The 19,856-nt window shown below is 42.7% G+C and overlaps 1 protein-coding gene across 2 annotated transcripts in view; it reads left to right on the forward strand.

Moving 5' to 3' along the window:
• Positions 1–19,856, forward strand: part of KIRREL1 (kirre like nephrin family adhesion molecule 1) — a 281,642-nt gene that overhangs the window by 249,658 nt on the left and 12,128 nt on the right. For both annotated transcript variants that reach the window (XM_073610343.1, XM_073610344.1), the window contains exons 9-13: positions 1,853–1,979; positions 5,793–5,893; positions 11,668–11,866; positions 13,892–13,999; positions 16,462–16,601. In XM_073610343.1, the coding sequence (XP_073466444.1) occupies positions 1,853–1,979; positions 5,793–5,893; positions 11,668–11,866; positions 13,892–13,999; positions 16,462–16,601 (675 nt within the window). The remainder of the gene's footprint in view (positions 1–1,852; positions 1,980–5,792; positions 5,894–11,667; positions 11,867–13,891; positions 14,000–16,461; positions 16,602–19,856) is intronic.

The following is a 19,856-nucleotide window of genomic DNA, read 5'->3' on the forward strand; positions in this document are numbered from 1 at the left end:
GGGTTCCTTTGTATTCAAAAGATGGATAAAGTCTGGTATAAGGTCTGGTGGATGTCCTACCATATAACAATGGAGGATGTACAATGGAAGCAGTTGGTACTTGATTATCTGATGGATCCATGTTAGTTTGTAGGCAAGGCCATTCCAATGTGGGCAATAGTTGCCATACACAGACACCACTAACAGACCTCACTGACACAGGCAGCTATTACGTGTACCTCTTTAGCACTTATCCATTTTCATGCCCCACACTCTGTCCTACATGAACTGGTTAACCACTTCTTGGGCTGGCCACAAGTAATAATGGAGGTGAGTCCATTTGTAAAGACTTTACTTTTCAATGTCAACGGGGCTAACAACAGGACATACTGCATAGCTGCTAACTGTCTTTTGCTGGGACAGTCATGGATTTTAAACAGCTATCCTGACATGACTTTGTCCCAAAGAGCACAAATGTGAGGAGCATTCTTCCCATTGACCATCACACTAATGTATCATGAGTTGTAGATATTGATCTGTGATAGTATGTAGGGAGGGCTATTCCAATGTGGGAAACACTTGCCATACATGGGTACCACTCACAGGCCTTGTTGCCCTTTTTCACCTTAGTGTGTCCCCAATTCCATAGGGAGCCATTACCTGTACATCTTTAGCACCTAATCACTTCTCAGGCCACAAGTAATAATGGAGATGAGTCCATTTGCAAAAACTTTACTTGCCAAAGTCAAGGTGGGCAACATCAGGGCATACAGCATAGTTGCCAACTGTCCCGATTTTGCTGGGACAGTCACAGATTTTAAGCAGCTGTCCCAACATGACCTTTTCCCTGGCTGCTTCCCGGAAATCAAGGCCAATCGCAGACAGTCAGTTATGACACTATGTAAGTTCAAGGCATCCAATTCCAAAATACACCATGAGGTTACATATCACCTTTTTATTGGTTAAACTGGATAGACTTGTGAACTATGTAACCTCAGACTTGTAGGTTCCATATTTAGCTTCTCACCTCCAAGATTGAATGCAGTCAGAATGCAGTCAGAATGCAGTCAGAACTTTTCCCACTCAGGTCCTCTGCTTGTCCTCTGCTTGTCCCTGTCCCTCACTTCTCACGGTGTTAGGACCTCTCTAGGTATTCCCCAGCCAGGGAATACCAGACACTGGAAGGCTACACCTTTTCAGGAAGGGCCCCATCAAGTCCCATGGGGGACCAACTACAGAGCTGAGCTCCTATATCCTTGAACTCCCCATCAGAACTCCTCCCACCCTGTAAATAACTCACTATGTATTTCCTAAGGGATGGCGCCACCTAGTGGCCAAACAGGTAATACACTAACACCGCCTTATAAGTATAGACAAGGAAAATGGGATGTCTTTTCTGTGCCTATTGCAAACCTTATCAATTTCAATCAAAGGGATGAGGTGGGGAGGCAAAGCTTCTACCGTGGCTAGGGCCCTATTCTGCCATAAAGTAGATGTAAACACCAACTGAATGACAACAGCAGGCCATTTCTGCATAGTTTGTGCTGAAACGGCCACTTGTAGTCTACATGTGACCTGTAGTCTACATGTGAGCAGGAACACAGTTAATAAACAGGGACAGAGCGTTGTCACCCTTTCACAGGAAGTGCCTGAGCAAAGACCTCCATGCCAGGATCTCCAAGGAATATTTTCATTGAAGCTGCAGATTTACAAATACTAAAATAGAACTTTGCAATGATATTTACATGTCGCAGTGTATAGGAGGTCTCAGTGATTGGGTTTACATCTTCTTTGATCCGTCTCTGCTTTACATAAGTTAGTTCTGTTGGAAATTGATTCTTTTTTTTTTTTTTTTTTTGCTCTTTGCCTACAGGTGTTAAGTAACAGTAACCAGCTGTTTCTGAAGTCTGTACGTCAGGAGGATGCTGGGCAGTACATATGCAAGGCCATCGTCCCGCGTATCGGCGTGGGAGAACGAGAGGTGACGTTGTTCGTCAATGGTGAGTTGCATTAATAACTGATGTCATCAATGGGTCTCTGTGCTCCTCTATGCAATGCAGGCAGATCATGGCTGGTGGGAGGGGCCTGTACAGAGCTTCCTGAACACATCACAGCACCCTGACTCAGTACTCCTCTTAAGAGCCCTTAGCCCTGATGCAAGCAGTGGGAGGAGCCATGCAAATATCAACATACCTTGATGGGTGGGTGTCAGCCTAGAGGAGTGGGCGTTCCCTAAGGAGCCTGTATTTACATAGGTAACGCCCACATGTGATGCATGATTGAACGTACTGAAATCCAATGAATGAAAGGGAAGGCCGGAGGTCAGATTTGCAAAGAACAAATAAGGGTCAGTTCGCGAACCAAAATTTTGGTAGTGTAATATCTCGGATCTCTTCCGTCCAAGTTGTCTCTGGAAGCAACAGCAAGTTGTCCCCTGACAACAGACCGAGCTACATCTGTCAGAACTCTGGTGTTTTGTGGCAGCAACGTCCAATCACAAAGTGTTGAGAGTAAAGGAAGTCTGGCCATTGCTCCAATGATTATCGAGAGAAGACTTGCGTCTGCTTCTAGAGACAGCTTAACCTGGGAGCAGAGGAACATGCAGCTGGCTAGACTTTCTACCCGTAAGCACGTAAATCACTTTACCGCTGCCGCCGCCTCTGATACCTAACAAAATCACATCTCTCGCTGGAATTTATTAATCAATATATATTTCACTCACTCGCTGTTTAAAGGATTATGAATGGGTGAATAAAATCTATTTTATGGCGCCAATATTTTTTTTATGACATTTTTCTTTTTATCCTCCATAATATATGAGCTCTCGTGACCGTACGGCGAATGAAGATATATGATGGCTCCGTTTCTTCATCTTTCCGAGGTGTTAGTGTTTAGCTGCATAACAAAGCGCCGGTGCGGGGATTAAAGGGGCATGCCGCGTTTTTCATGTATTTTCCATTATTTAGTAAATGTATTATTAGTGTAGCAGTGGTGGTCCGTCCTTCACCCTGCCCAGCCACGCACGTGGTTTTCAGTCACTCCTCAGACATGTGGTGATCCTACATACTTCCTGTCCTAGGGGACAACAATCACTCATAGTATTGTATCTGTAGAGAATCAGCGCTATCATCCTAGGATAGGACTACAGCCCCCCCCCCCCCACCCCCACTCCCACTGCTCTATAACAAAGACGGAAGGTGTTTTGAAGTTGTTGGGAGCACACAAGATTTCTGTCAGGATCAGCAGATATTCTTTCCACTTATCGAACAGACCAAAAGAGACTAAATGCGAGAAATTCATTGATAGGCTCTATATACACTTTGACAGTCCCTTCAATCTATAACAGTCACGCCTTTACACTAAGTAGTCGTTGATCAATCTAAGGTAGGTTGTACAATAAGATCACAAGGTCTATGGCCAAATTGAGAGTTGTAAGTAACTCCATTGACTGTACATGTGTTTATCTGGTATGGCAAGTGTAAGGTAGACCTTCACCTACTAATGAGAAATGTAAGTGGGTCCTTCTCCCAATGACCAGAAATGCAAAGTGGACCTTCTCCTACTAAACAGCTATGTAAGAAGGTCCTTCTACAAATGACCACCAAAGTAAGGTGGACCTTCTCTTACTAAGCAACAAAGTAAGAGAGTCCTTCTCCTAATGACCCCAAATGTAAGGTGGACCTTCTTCTACTAACCAGCTATGTAAGAAGGTCCTTCTCCAAATGACCGCCAAGGTAAGGTGGACCCTCTCACTAGGGGTTCCTTAAGCAATGAGCATTGTTTGGTTCTTGGATATTTAAGCAATCATCTTTTAGGCTGTTTCTAAGGGGGGCATTCTTCCTACTGACCACTAGTAGTGTAAAAGGGCCTTCTCCAACTAACCACCATTGTAAGATGGACCTTCTCCCATTGACTGCAAGTGTAAGGTAGACCTTTTATCACATACCACTAATGTAAAGTGGACCTTCTCCTAATGACCACAAATGTAAGATGGACCTTGTCCTACTGACCAGGAATGTAAGGTGAACCTTCTCTCAGTGACCACAAATGTAAAGTGGACCTTCTTCTCTACTGACCACTTATATAAGGCGTAAACAGAAAAGTCATTGCTACTACCCATACACCACATAGATAGCAGAGCTCCCAGGTGCTCGATCCAAAGTCGCTGACTGAGTAGAGTAGTGTAGAAAAAATGATCCACACTCCGGTTGTTGCTCTTAAAATTTCTTCATTTTATTGAATAGCCACAGTGAACAAACGCAGATTAAGTCAGTTGATGCATTTCAGCCTATAAGGCCTTAGTCATAACTGAGGCCTTATAGGCTGAAATGCATCAACCTACTTAATCTGCGTTTGTTCACTGTGGCTATTCAATAAAATGAAGACATTTTAAGAGCAACAACCGGAGTGCGGATCATTTTTTCTACATTACTTATGTAAGGTGGCCAGTGACCACAAATGTAAGGTAGACTTTCTCCTAATACCCACCAATATAAGAGGGTCCTTCTCCCAATGACCACCAAAGTAAGGTGGACCTTCTCCTATTGACCAGCTATCTAAGGGTGTCCTTCTCCCAATGACCAACATACTAAGGCAGACCTCCTACTGACCAGCAATGTAAGAAGGTCCTACTCCAAATAAGCACCAAAGTAAGGTGGACCTCCTCCTACTGACCACCAAAGTAAGAGAGCCCTTCTTCCATTGACCACCAATGTAAGGTGGACTTTTATTAAGTGTACAGACGTCTCTCTGGTCTGGCCACCATGGCTGAACTGAGTCGGTAACCTCCTCATGTGCTTAAAAAAGTCAGAAAGAGGAAACATTTTTTTAAAATCTACTCAATAGTCTAAAATGTCTTTCTATACAGTAACAGTTAACATACTTCAGTCTTGATGCAGCGCATTAATCGTGCTGGCAGGATGAGTCCCAAAGTTGCCTGTTAATTTTTTTGGTGCCCAATTCCCCCTTCGTTGACCTCTCCAGAGAGCCTGTTTACTAGCATCCTTCGACGCGACCAAAAATATATCCGGCTAATGCGCACGCTTCACTTCTAACTGGCACGGGTAAATTATCCGCAGCCATAAAACGAGCAGATTGCGCGATAAAACAAAGAAAGGCATAAAACAAACAATGCATATTATGGATAATGTGGTAGAAAATGTGGACGGACCGCATTAATTCCTCCTGATGAGATAATGGGCAGAAAATGCCGCGGTAATCTGTCTCACAAAGACACGACTGTCTGTCCAGGGGACGAGCGTAAAGAGGCCCTTTCATCAGATGAATGGCTCCAAAATAGAACGTCCAAATTCGTGAACTAGAGCAAAACTTTCAGCTATTTTCTTTGTGCATTCAGAAAAAGAACATAAAAAAAAAAAAAAAACCTTAAAGGTATAATCTGGTTATAATTTGCCTTCCCCACCTCATCCCTGATGCAAGCAGTGGGAGGAGTTATGCAAATATCAAAATGCCTTGATAGGTGTAGGAGTGGGTGTTCCTTGGCAGGCTGTATTTGCATACAAGCCATGCCTACATGTGCAGCTGAGCCTCCACGATCGAAAAATAACGACTTTCTGCTTAGTAGTGCTGCACAATGGTTATGCCAAACGGGTTATCTTCGAAAAACAAGTGGTCTTTTTACATTTGTAGAGATTTCCATCACTTCCTGTTGCATTTTGCAGCACAGGAAGTGTTGTAAAATCTCCCCAACCAGAAACTGTTTTAACTCATCCCTACTTTATCTCATGCCATACAGACATTTGTATGGTTACATCAAGGATTCAGTGTCTCTCTTTCTCCCGGTCATCTTGCAGGTCCCCCGATGATCACCAGCGAGGGGTTGCAGTACGCAGTGCGCGGCGGGGTTGGAAAAGTCGAATGTTTCATTGGAAGCACGCCACCTCCAGACCGCATTGTAAGTAATTCTGGTTTATAATGACTTGCTGGGTTTTTTTTTCCTCCAGGCTTCGCAAATATAATGTAGACTATTCCTATCACAAAGTGCCTGCAGCTTCTCATGTGAGCAACCATATTGTCACCTGTATTAATATTAGTGAGAATGCGCCTTACGGTGGACCTTGGAGGAAAAAATGCTGTTTTGTTCCAGCAAACTATTTTAAATGTATTGAAACAACGTTGGGTGTTATATCAAGAGCCTGACCCTGCCCACTCCATGCGTTGCTCCCAGCGCGACATTCACAAAGTGCTGTTTCTGTGTGTCTGTAGCCCGCCTATACAACAGATGTTATGGAAGAACATGACTGCAGTCTCAGCATGACAACTACAGAATACAATCTGCACAGGCAAAGTAGGCTTTATGTGGCATATCTGGAGTATGGGCTGCTGTGCCTGGGCAAATGCATACATACAGGCCTGCACAAGTGTGAACCTAGACTAAAATACCATTACCATAGATTGTAACTTGAATCCAGTCTATATACATTGTTTCCACTCTAATAGCCCTGATGAAGAGGGTGAGTTCTGGTCCTTGAAACACTGTGGCTTTTTTATATAGCCTGCTACTTGATCTTACAAGTAGAACAGACCCCCACACTTTTATGCTAACCCTAGACTCTTTTTACTGTCCAGTATTATTTCAGTCACCACCCCGTACCTAAGCCCTGGTGAAGGGGGAGGTGAGTCCCTGAAACGTGTTGCCTGTACCTTCTGATTTTTTTTAGCAAGACAAATACATCTTTAATGGGCTCACTGATAACTTGTGATGCTCTCATCCTTTGCATCTGTGCAATATTACTTTAATCACTACTAGTACTCAAGCCCTGATGAAGGGGGAGGTGAGTCCCCGAAACGTGTTGCCTGTACCTTCGAATTTTTTTTTTTTAGCAAGACTCATAAATCTATAATGGGCTTACCGTTAACTTGTAATGCTCTCATTCTTTGCATCTGTCCAGTATAACTTCAATCACTGCCAGTACTCAAGCCCTGATGAAGGGGAAGACGACTCAGTAAAACACGTTTGTCATGCCTTCTGATTTTTTCCTAGCAAGACTAATAAATCTATAATGGGCTTACTGTTAACTTGTGATGCTCTCATCCTATGCATCTGTCCGGTCCTCAATCACCCCCAGTACTCAAACCCTGATGAAGAGGGAGGTGTGTCCCTGAAACGTGTTGCCTGTACCTTCTGATTTTTTTTTAGCAAGACACATTGTATTTTATGTTTTTTTTTTAGCAAGACTAATAAATCTATAATGGACTTACTGTTAACTTGTGATGCTCTCATCCTTTGCATATGTCCAGTTTCACTTCAATTGCCGTCATGCCCTGATGAAGGGGTAGGAGAGTTCCCGAACCACATTGGTCACGCCTGATTTTTTTTTTTTAGCAAGGCTTAGAAATCTATAATGGACTTACTGTTAACTTGTGATGCTCTCATCCTTTGCATCTGTCCAGTCCTCAATCACTTCCAGTACTCAAACCTTTAGAAAGGGGAGGTGAGTCCCTGAAACGTGTTGCCTGTACCTTCTGATTTTTTTTAGCAAGATGTGTTGCCTGTACCTTCAGATTTTTTTTTTTTAGCAAATAAATCTATAATGGGCTTACTGTTAACTTGTGATACTTTCATCTTTTGCATCTGTCCAGTATCACCTAAAGTACTTAAGCCCTGAGGAAGGGGTAGACGAGTCCCTGAAACTCATTGGTCGTACCTTCTGATTTTTTTTTAGGAAGACTAATAAATCTATAGTGGACTTACTGTTAACTTGTGATGCTCTCATCCTTTGCATATGTCCAGTTTTACTTCAATCACTGCCAGTACTCAAGCCCTGATGAAGGGGGAGGCGAGTCCCCAAAACTCAATGGTCGCATCTTCTGATTTTTTTAGCAAGTCTAATAAACATACAATGAGCTTACTGTTAACTTATGATGCTCTCATCCTTTGCATCTGTCTAGTATTACTTCAGTCACCTCCAGTACTCCAGAAACGTGTTGCCTGTACCACCTGATTTTTTTTTTAGCAAGACACATTGCCTGTATTTTATTTATTTTTTTATTTTTTTTTTTTTTAGCAAGACTAATAAATCTATAGTGGACTTACTGTTAACTTGTGATGCTCTCATCCTTTGCATATGTCCAGTTTTACTACAATCACAGCCAGTACTCAAGCCCTGATGAAGGGGTAGGAGAGTTCCCGAAACACGTTGGTCACACCTGATTTTTTTTTTTTCTAGCAAGACTAATAAATCTATAATGGACTTACTGTTAACTTGTGATGCTCTCATCTTTTGCATATGTCCAGTTTTACTTCAATCACTGCCGGTACTCAAGCCCTGATGAAGAGGGAGGTGAGTCCCTTAAACCCATTGGTCGCACTTTCAGATTTTTTTTTGCAAGACTAATAAATCTATAATAGATTTACTGTTAACTTGTGATGCTCTCATCCTTTCCATCTGCTTGATCTTATACTGGAATAAATTTAAACCTGGACTAATAACTGGTGTGGCGCTTCAATCTCAGATCCATTTAGCTAAAAAAACCTGGAAGAGCATCTAAGCTCCACGTTCTGCCCAAAAGAAAAATGAGGTTTGGTTTTGGGTTCCATCTTAACAACTCTGCTGTAAAGTCGAGAAAATAAGCAGTGATTTTGCTGAGGGGGACCAATTGAGTGACTAAATTCTGCTAAATGAGGGCAACCCCTTTAAATATCGGACATCAATAGCAGTTCTGGCCCTCCTGACCTGGATGGCATTATCGGCCGCCGTGCTTCCAATAAAACTCAGACCACCCCATGAGAAAAACAATATTCCGAGAAGCCGACGTTACCGTTTTTTTTTTTTTTACAGCCACTCTGATGAATGATTATTTCAATAATCACCCGTTGCTGAGGAGACAATAGCTCTCCATAATCACTGACACACCAACGGCGTTAACCAGTTAGCACAGCGACAGTGCCCCCTGCTGGTCACTGCTGTCATTACCACCCTCTGGTGTCAGCTGTGTGAGAAATGGCGCTGTCGCCGTCTGACTGCAGATGAGGTTGGGAGTTTGATGGAAGAGGTGGCATAACCACTTATAAGGAGCCAGTAGATGATATGTGAGTAATTTGGAAACCCAGAGCCCAGGCCAAAATGAAATCTGAAGACCTAGTTCCTTTCTCAGGAGATATATATATGTATATATATATATATATATATATATATATATATATATATATATATATCCTTATTCTACGCTAATTAAAGTGGAGATTTGTGCGGCATCCACAGCTGCTTCTCCGTGGAGTCCCGGGGGAGACAAGTTCTCTAAACAGCATCCACTGCGGCTGAAATCATTTTATCACAGCTTACAGAATGAAGTGTTTAGCAGAGGAAGCGACTGAGGAGAATTGATTACGGGCTTTTCAGAGATGTTAACTCTAGCCACTCCTCGCTGGCTCTGCCTAGACTTTGGAGTTAAAGGGACCCACCAGCCAAAAAAGTAAAAAAATAGGAGCATGAAATGTGTACAGAAGGCATCTAGCTGCTCAGGGTTTAGGTGTAATGTACAAGGGCACCACGCTTCCACAAATGCTCTCTGGGGTATATTGGAATAGTTTATCGTGCTTGGGTCTGTTCCCAGTCTCAACTATAACAATGTTATCCATCCATCAGGACCAAAGAGGGTTTAAGATTTGTTCCCAGTCTCAACCATCACAATTTTATCCATCCTTGAAGACCAAAGAGGGTTTAAGGTTTATTCCCAATTTCACCAATACAATGTTATCCATTCTTAAGGACCAAAGGGGTTTTAGGATCTCTTCTCAATCTCAACGATCACAATTTTATCCATTCTTGAGGACCAAAGGGGGTTTAATATCTGTTCCCAATCTCATCCATCACAATTGTATCCATCCTTGAGGACAAAAAGGGTTTAAGATCTGTTCCCGATCTTAACCATCAGAATTTTTCCATTCTTGAGGACCAAAGGGGTTTCAAGATCTCTTCCCAATCTCAACCATCACAATTTTATCCATTCTTGAGGACCAAAGAGGGTTTAAGATGTGTTCCCAATTTCAACCATCACGTTTTTTACCCATTTACAAGGACCAAAGAGGGTTTAAGATCTGTTCCCAATCTCAACCAATACAATTTTATCCATTTTTGAGGACCAAAGGGGTTTTAACATTTCTTTCCAATCTCAACCATCATAATTTAATCCATTCTTGAGGACCAAAGGAGGTTTAAGATCTGTTTCCAATCTCAACCATTACAATTTTATCAATCCATAAGGACCAAAGAGGGTTTAAGATCTGTTCCCAATCTCAACCATCACAATTGTATCTATCCTTGAGGACCAAAGAGGGTTTAAGATCTGTTCCCAATCTCAACCATCAAAATTTTATCCACCGATGAGGACTGAAGAGGGTTTGAGAGCTGTTCCCAATCCCAACCATCACAATTATATCCATCCTTGAGGACCAAAGAGGGTTTAAGAGCTGTTCCGTTCCCAATATCAACCAACACAATTTTATCTATCCATGAGTACCAAAGAGGGTTTAAGATCTGTTCCCAATCTCAACCATAACAACTTTATCCATCCTTGAGGACCAAATTGGGTTTAAGATCCTCCAGTATCTGCCCAATTTGTTTGCTATCCTCCTTCTGCCCCCATGCTTTGTTTGCTGTCTACCTCAAATCCCTGTTTCCAAAGCCTTCCCATCCAGGCCCTCTGCCCCCAACCATGCCTCCCTAATTTTCTATTTGACCTAAAGCCAGCTGTTGGTCTATCTGTCCCCAATCTTTACACTTATTATTTGGTGACAAATATTGCCTCAATCTCCCATCTTCATGAGACCCACTATCTACCACTTAGGGCTACACCATTCGAGAGCATCTGCAGGGCGTACCACATTCTACAGGCCTCATCTACCTGATATGTTCCTCAGTAATATTTACTAAGAAACCCCCTATACGATTTTTTAGATCTGATAGATTCCCACCCTGTCTCTTTGTCTTTATTGCCTTGGCTCCCTCCCTCATCCCGCCCTACGTCCTTGAACCCTATTTTGACCCATACACTCCAGCTATGGGACTTGATATCATCCCACTTACACCTGCTTTGTCTACTACACTGTCCATTGTTTCCACCTGGATTGGAGAATCCAGCGCAGCTCCTTTGGTAGTCTGAGTATGAATTTGTGGATGTCCATTCCCTTCTTACCCCTACTAGGATATTGACCTTTGAAATGCTCAGATCTTCTCATGAGATTCCATTGCAAGAACATTACTAATATCTACAGCTCCATGACTTTATTTTTTTATCTCCTGCGGTCTCAACCTTCCCCATACAGACTAACGCCATTCGAGAGCATCTGCAGGGTGTACCCACATTCTACAGGCCTTATCTCCCTGATATATTCCTCAGTATTATCTACTAAGAAACCCCCTATACCATCTTTTCACCAGCAATGGGAAGCAGAATTGGGGGTGGTGTTGGCTCCGGAGAACTGGCAGATCAATGGTATTTTTGTTTTTCAAATATTTTTGGCTAAGTGTTTCATTCACGTGCTCTATTACTATAATGGCACTTGTTACTGTTACACTGTGTAATTATTTTACTCACAATTTCACCCGCTTTTTTTTTTTTTTTGTGCAATCTGTGTGCCTACTGTATGCTTATTGGCTCTGTTTATTCTGACCAATAACAATAAAGCCTTTTGTAAAAGAAAAAAATATTTTTTCTGAATTTTAGGCCTGGGCGTGGCCAGAGCGGACCATGGAAGCGGGAACAGTGGACAGGTATACGGTAGAAAGGGCCAAAACGGAAAGCGGCGTGCGCTCCACTCTGACCATCAATAACGTCATAGAGTCAGACTTCCAGACCACATACAACTGCACAGCGTGGAACAGCTTTGGTTCAGAAACTGCCAATATTAAACTAGTAGAGGAAGGTAAGGAACTGGAAATCTTGACTGTACTCCCACATACTATGAAGTGAACCTGTGGCCAGGCTATGGATATTCAAGTAATTCCATATTCTTGAAGCGGAACTTCAAAAGGGGAAGTTCTGTTTGTTTGCACCCCCCTCTTTAACCTATTGGCAGATTTTGGAGTGGTGGAGGAGTGTATACCTGGTTTTGACAAGTACCCGCTCCCACTTCTGATGAGATCAAAACATCACAGGTCCCAGAAGAATGAGGGACCATCCAGTGGGAAGCCAGCTGTGAAGCCGCAAGGCTTTACTGCAAGTTTCCCTTAGTTAAGAAGGCGGCGCCTGGGCCCAAACCCGATTGCAGAATCTGCTCGGGTGATTACAGCGCTGGATCCCTGGTCAGGTAGGTGTACTGTATTTGTAGCTGCTGACTTTAAATTTGTTAGGGGGAGACTGTAGCTCCTCTTTAACAATCAGTAAGTGAGCTTTTAAACAAGCCCTCGATGATCTCTGTAGATGTAGGTGCTGCAGAGAAATTGATCCTCAACATTTATAAGAGGTGCATGAAAGGTTTTTAAGTCAGGTTTCTCAGCACTCTTCTGCTTCTTTTTCCCAGAGTGCCTGCTCCATGTTTACAAAGCTGCAGGCTCCTATGTCCATACTTTGCAGGGGGACCAGGGGGAGCTGAGCTGCTCAGTCACTTCCAGAAAGAATAGCAGGTGGAGCTAAGCTTCTGAATCACTGATGAGAGGGGGGAGCACGGTGAGTAGTGCTGCTGACTTCATACTGGGAAGGGGAAGCACTCCTGCTGGGAGTGGGGGGGCAGGGGGACCTGAGCTGCTCAGTCCCTGTTGGAAGGGTTTAGCATGGGTAAACTAGGAAAGGAAGCACAAGGCACCACTCTAAGTGCAGTAAGTTATGCAATTTTAATAATCAAATGGTGCATATGTACTCACAAGAGTAGGTTAAAAACAAGAATGTCGAAAATGTGGGAACAGCCGTGCGGGAGGGAGTCCATCCGTGGCAGAACGCTGGTAAAGTGGAGCGTGTTGCGCTGGTGGTAGCCGACGTTTCCTGGGCCTCAAGCACGCAGGATGCCGGGGGATGACGTCACTGACGGTGGGTCAGTAGGCAGGCGTTTGCGGAGGTCAGGCCTGAAGAAGGAGCGCATGCTCCACAAATGCGTCGCCTGCCTACTGACCCACCGTCCCACCTGAAGTGACATCATCCCCTGGCATCCTGTGTGCTCAAGGTCCAGGAAACGTCGGCTACCACCGGCGCAACCCGCTTCACTTCACCTGCATTGTACCACAGATGGACTCCCTTCCGGACGCCTGTTCCCACATTTCTGACATGCTTGTTTTTAACCTACTCTTGTGAGTACATATGCACCATTTGCTTATTAAAATTGCATAACTTACCGCACTTATAGTGGCGCCTTGTGCTTCCTTTCCCAGCCTTTTCAAGAGTTTGCTTCTCATTTCCACTGGGCTGCCTTCAAGTGCCATAGTACTGACTTTTATGGACTTTATACAGTCATTTATTTGCAATTGTTTTTTTCCATTAGTCCCTTTCATTTTAGGTGTGTAATAGTCACACCACATTTCTTGAGTTATTTCCTGGTTTCTGGCCTAGGCAAATTATGTAATGCATCCCAGGAGCCTTCAGGTGGTCCTCAGTTTTTTTCCACTGTAAACTATGTGGTCTGCAGCTTGGTTGACCACTGGAAACTGTGTGGTCCATAGCTTTGTTGTCCACTGGAAACTTGGAACCCCACCAAGGTAGATGCAAGGGCCAACTTTTTCTTTATAAGCATGGGTAAACTAAGTTACTGATTGGAAGTGGCAGAAGGGGGGGGAGCTGAGCTGCTGAGAGAACTACCTGCACAAATTTGGTGCTTCTGCTGTGAACTTTGAGAATGAATTGCACCATAGTGCCCACTCTCACGTGTGTCCATAATCTGGGCCCAGGTTAACTACAAGGTGGTCAGCATCATCAAACACGACTATGCACCTAACACAGCTTCCTTTGTCCTTTATTCCAGAAGTTGTCCCGGTGGGAACCATTGTCGCAGCGATCATTGGGTTAGGCATCCTGGTCATCATCTTCTTTGGCTTCTTCATTTTCTTCCTGTACAGACGTCGTAAAGGCAGTAAGTACCAACACAAAGGGCGGCTGACAAATGCATGAGCAACTTGCCGGCTTCCCCAGAGGAGCCAATTAGGAGGCTATGTCATATCTTGTGATAAGCGATGGATGCAATGGCTGCACAAGCTCTCTGCTGGTAAACACTTCTTCATGAAAAGGCAAGACACTTACATACTTCCCATCTTCAATGTAGCACAATGATGTGCAAATAGTTCCAGCTAATGCAGAAAAAGTCTTGGATGGAATTCAAGGTGGTTAATATATGTGATTAATTGGCTGGGGCCTTTCCAGTTTCCAGATCCTGTGAGATGAAAGTATTGATCAATGAAGAGTGAAGGATCTCCTGACTTGAGTACGTCATGGAGTATGCGGAACCCCCCATGGTGCCAAGATTCAAGTGATTTGTCAAAATTAGGGGAACCGATGTTGGTTATGTCTAGTCTGGTAACAGATAAAGAGTGTGTGCTCTGTGATATGGGTCAGAGGGAGTTACGTTGTCCCAATCTTTACCCAATATTTTCTAGAGCCGTGGAAAAAGGACATATCAACAGTGTTCTTGTTGAGTAAGATCATGATTATCATTACTGCAACATCAATGATGACTAGACATGTGCAATTTGTTTCATTGCAAATCAATCCAGGGGAAATTTGATGTATCCTCTGATATTCCGAATTACAATGGTAACGAATTTCAATGAATCCGAAATAAATTATAATGAAATGACGGTAATTATACGTATTCAAATTTGAAAGTTTATTTAAATTTAAAAATGAAGTCCAGTTCGAAAATGTGTTCAAAATTATTAAAGAACGAATCTGAAGCGTATTGTTCCGTCGTGGACGTCTCTAATGGCAGCATCTCAGTGCTGGATTGGATCATGTAAATTAAAAGTCTAGAAAAAAAATCAGAAAAGGGTTCCTATAGTCTTGACAGGGGTCTCCAAACTTTTCAGTACGAGGGCCAGATCATATATTCTACAAATATTCGCAAGTCAAAACGTGATATGATTCAAAACAAAAGATAAAGACCTTCAGGAGGACAAAGCAGTCCCACCTTACATCAGTGTTTCCATCAGAACTCCCCCACCCCCCCAAAAAAAATCAGGATCCCCATCAGGGCTCACCTTACATTAGGGCCCCCAGAAGAGCCCCCTTTACATAGAGTTTGCCTAAGGGACCACCTTTCAACAGATTCCCCATCATTAGAGCCACTCTTACATGAGGGTCCTCATCAGAGCCCCCTTACATCATGTCCCCATCAGAGGAGAAACCTGACCCTAGCTGCGTGTAGGCTGGTGCAGTCTGTTCTCTTCACTGCAGGTTGCGCTCAAACATAGTGGAGAAAGTCGGGGGAACTTGATTCCTCTATGATTTCCTTGGTCACAAGGGGGGCTGCTGTTCTATTAGATGTGGGCACTTCATGTGACTCTGGTGGCCATCATGGGTCAGACAGTCTATTTTAAGACTCTGGTTCCTTTATGTGAGTGGCTAGCATACAGGGACAGTTCTTAGAGACTGGGAAAGGTTCTAGAGAAGTAGGGACAGTGCAGGGACTACGTCTACCTCTTCTGGGAAGCCTTCCCTTTTGGATGTGGACAGGCCAGGCCGCATTCTGCTCCTCCATGGCAGATGCTGTCGGCGGCTTTTATTCTTTAAACCGCTGTTCCATTGCTATTGCCAAATTTGGACTCTGTGTGTTCTCTGCCTACCAAACAATGCTGCACCTAGCCCACATGTGGGCCAGATGCAATCCTGTAGTAGGCCTGGATTTGGCCCTCAGGCGTAGAGTTGCCACCTGTCCAGGATTCACCCGGACAGTTCGGGTTTTGAATGATGTGTCCAGGTTTCAGTCCACCTGAAACCCGCACACATTATTCAGACCAGGCTGTGGCTCCCCAATTAACCAAGATAGTCATACACAAATCTGTTGCCGCTTTGAGGTCAGGTTTGGCATCACTGAAGGGCGGGGTGATGATGTCAGCAAGAGCAATTTGGCCACACCCACTGGCGCACTCTGTGTGCTACATTACTACTCCCCTTGGGGCACCCAAATGTGTCCCAAGTCTTTTATAATCCTATAATGTTTACTGCAAAAATAAAAAAAAATTGCCCTGTGCCGCAAAAGTGTTCGGGTTTAGCTTCAAGAAAAGGTGGCAACCCTACTCAGGCGTAGTTTGGAGACCCCTGGTCTTGAGAATGGTAATCTGAATTCTGATGGGTTACCTCCAATAGTACACCATCATTGGTCCATGCATTGGCTCACTGGATGAGTCTAGTGGAACTCCATCCAAGATATAAATTTTCCAACTCAATGGATTATGCTTACCACCAACAAGCATCCTCAAATATCTATTTAACGGAGGACTTTAAACTGATCTCTGGGCATTAAGTTCAATTGCTGAATTGGTTCATAACTTTTTGTAAGTTTCTACATTAATTCAATAATGAATCCCATTGTCCCACCAGGTCGTAAGGACGTGACACTGAGAAAACTCGATATCAAGGTGGAGACAGTAAATCGGGAACCTTTAACCATGCACCCAGACAGAGAGGAGGACACGTCAAGCGTTTCCACCGCAACAAGGGTCATGAAGGCCATCTATTCAGTGAGTAGACTTTGCTTGACACCCCAGAACACGATAGCGGACATCACATGAAGTGTGAAGGTTATAATCCCACATTTATGACAGATCTTTCAAGTTCCTCAGAAATATTTTGATGTGTTTTGTAGAGTGAAGAACGTGAGGAACCATTCTTGTCTCTGTCCACCATACTCAACGTTGGTACAAAAGTTTCTTTTAGTCCATCTAACGTCATAAGTGCAAACAGAGGTGGTTGACAGACAGAGGCCAAATTCTGTACATTGTTCATATTCAGTTTCACCTTCACTGTTACGGTGAAGTTAGCAAGTCAGTCCTCTCCTTCTTGGATCAATCACATTCCAAAGACATAAATGACCACATTTTCTATTAACCTCTTCAGCCCCGGAAGGTTTACCCCCCCCTCATGACCAGGCCATTTTTTTAGCGAGACGGCACTGCGTTACATTAACTGACAATTTTGCGGTCGTGCGATGCTGTACCCAATTAAAATTGATGTCTTTTTTTCCCACAATTGGAGCTTTCTTTTGGTGGTATTTGATTACCTCTGCGGTTTTAATTTTTTGCGCTATAAACAAAAAAAGAGCGACAATTAAAAAAAAAAAAAAAAAAAACTATACTTTACTTTATGCTATAAAACATACCCAATAAAAAAATGTAAAAAATCAAATTTCTTCATAAATTTAGGCCAATATGTCTTCTGCTACATGTTTTTGGTAAAAAAAAAAAAAAAAAAATCCCAATAAGCGTATATTAATTTGCGGAAAAGTTTTAGCGTCTACTAACGATGGGATATATTTATTACATTTTTTTTATTTTTTGCACTATAAACAAAAAAAGAGCAACAATTTTGAAAAAAAAAAAACCCAATACTTTATGCCATAAAACATACCCAATAAAAAATGTAAAAAATCTAATTTCTTCATAAATTTAGGCCAATATGTCTTCTGCTACATGTTTTTGGTAAAAAAAAAAAAAAATCCCAATAAGCGTATATTAATTTGCGGAAAAGTTATAATGTCTACAAACGATGGGATATATTTATTACATTTTTTATTTTTTACTAGTAATGGGGGCGATTAGCGATTTTTTTTTTTTTTTGCGGGACTGCGACGAACAAATCTGACACTAAGTGACACTTTTTGCACTGTCACTGTATGCAATATGCACTGTGACTGTACTAATGCACTGTCACTGTACTAATGACCCATGTGTTCCCTAGGGAGTGATTTCTAACTGTGTAGGGGAGGTGCTTTGACTGGGGGGAAGGCAGAGATCCATGTTCCCGCTTAGCAGAAACACAAGATCTCCATCTTCCCCCCTCTTCACAGAACGGCAGTCTGCCTTGTTGACATAGGCAGACTGCCGTTCTGCCTCTCCTGAGAACGATTGCGGGGTGTTGGCGAAACGTCGGGGTCTGCCAGGCCCGCTGATTGGCTCCCGCTGTGTCCAATCACAGCGGGAGCAAGTTGACGCCGGCGACGTGTGTGCATGCCCCAGACCCAGTGCACAAAATCACATATAGGCGCAGAAGGGCCGCAGTATATCTGCATGGGGTGGTCCAGAAGGCGTTAAATCTAGCCTATTAAATTTTTTTTTTAAATTTAATTCTGTTGTTCCAAACTTAATTTACAGCTAAATTCAGATATTAAAAAAAAAAAATAAAAAATTTGATGCAATTATAAAATTTATTTCAACCACTTGATGAAACTTATTTTAAAAGGTAAATTCAGATAAAAAAATAAAATAAAAAATTTGATGCAAATATAAAATTTATTTTAACCACTTGACTAAACTTAATTTAAAGCTAAATTTCATATATTAAAAAAAAAAAAAAAATTGATGAAATTATAAAATTTATTTTAACCACTTGAATAGCTCAAGTGGTTAAAATAAATTTTATTTTTGCAACAAATTTTTTTTTTTTTTATCTGAATTTAGCTTTAAATTAAGTTTCGAACAACAAGGCTTCACCCCGTTTATGACCAGGCCATTTTATTTTGCTATTTACCCCTGCGCAAACGTTAACTGGTGATTGCAAAACTGTTACCCAAATGAGATTTTATATAATCTTTCCCCACAAATAGAGTTTTCTTTTGGTGGTATTTGATCACCTCCTGCGTTTTTTTTTTTTATTTTTTTGCGATATAAACGAAAAAAGACCAACAATTTTGAAAAAAAAAATTTTTTTTTTTTTTTTTTTACTTACTGCTACAAAACAATTCCAATAAATAAATAAAAAATGTAATTTCTTCATAAATTTAGGCCAAAATGTATTCTGCGTCATTTCTTTAAAAAAAAAATCCCAATAAGCATATATTGATTGGTTTGCGTGAACGTTATAGCGTCTGTAAACTATCGTATACAGTATATATTAGAATTTTTATTTTATTTTATTTTTTTATATTACTAATGGCATCGATCAGCGACTTATAATGGGACTGCTATAGTGCGGCGGCCAATCTGGCACTAACTGATGCCTGGGGGAGGGACTGACTAACTGCCACTGACATCACTAGTGACACTAATACAATGAACAGTGATAATAATATACACTGTCACTGTACTGATGACACTGGCTGGGAAAGGGTTAAACATCTGGGGGCGATCAAAGGGAGGAAAAAAAGCGGCGCATCACTGCTGTCTATAGAGAGCTCTGTATTGTTTACCTCTTTTGTCATTCGCTGAGCCGATCAATGCGTTTCGGCCATTAATCATTGGCTGGGACACGCTGACCGGCTTGTGCTGCAGCGAATGACAGCACAGCCGGGGCGTCGGCTGTCCCATCCAGCAACAATAGATTCCCCAGCGGCCAGCAACAAAGACCCCTCCCTCCACAGTAGACGCCTCCCAGCAATGATTGACCCCCCTGCAACATAAGACCCACCCCAGCAACAGTAGATCCCCCACCAGCAACAGTAGTCCTCCCCAGCAACAATAGACCCCCCTGCAATAATAAATCCCATCCAGCAACAATAGATTTTCCAGCAGCCAGCAACAAAGACCCCTCCCTCAACAGTAGATGGCCCCCGCAATGATTGACCCCCCTGCAACATAAGACCCACCCCAGCAACAATAGATCTCCCACCAGCAACAATAGGCCTCCCCAGCAACAATAGACCCCCCCTGCAATAATAGATCCCATCCAGCAACAATAGGTTCCTCAGTGGTCAGCATCAATAGACCCCTCCCTCAACAGTAGTCACCCCTTGACTCCACCCCCTACCCACCCCCGAGCACCATTCCTTGGGTCCACCCCTT

The sequence above is a fragment of the Aquarana catesbeiana genome, linkage group LG13, assembly GCF_042186555.1.
Source record: "Aquarana catesbeiana isolate 2022-GZ linkage group LG13, ASM4218655v1, whole genome shotgun sequence".
Lineage (NCBI taxonomy): Eukaryota > Metazoa > Chordata > Amphibia > Anura > Ranidae > Aquarana > Aquarana catesbeiana.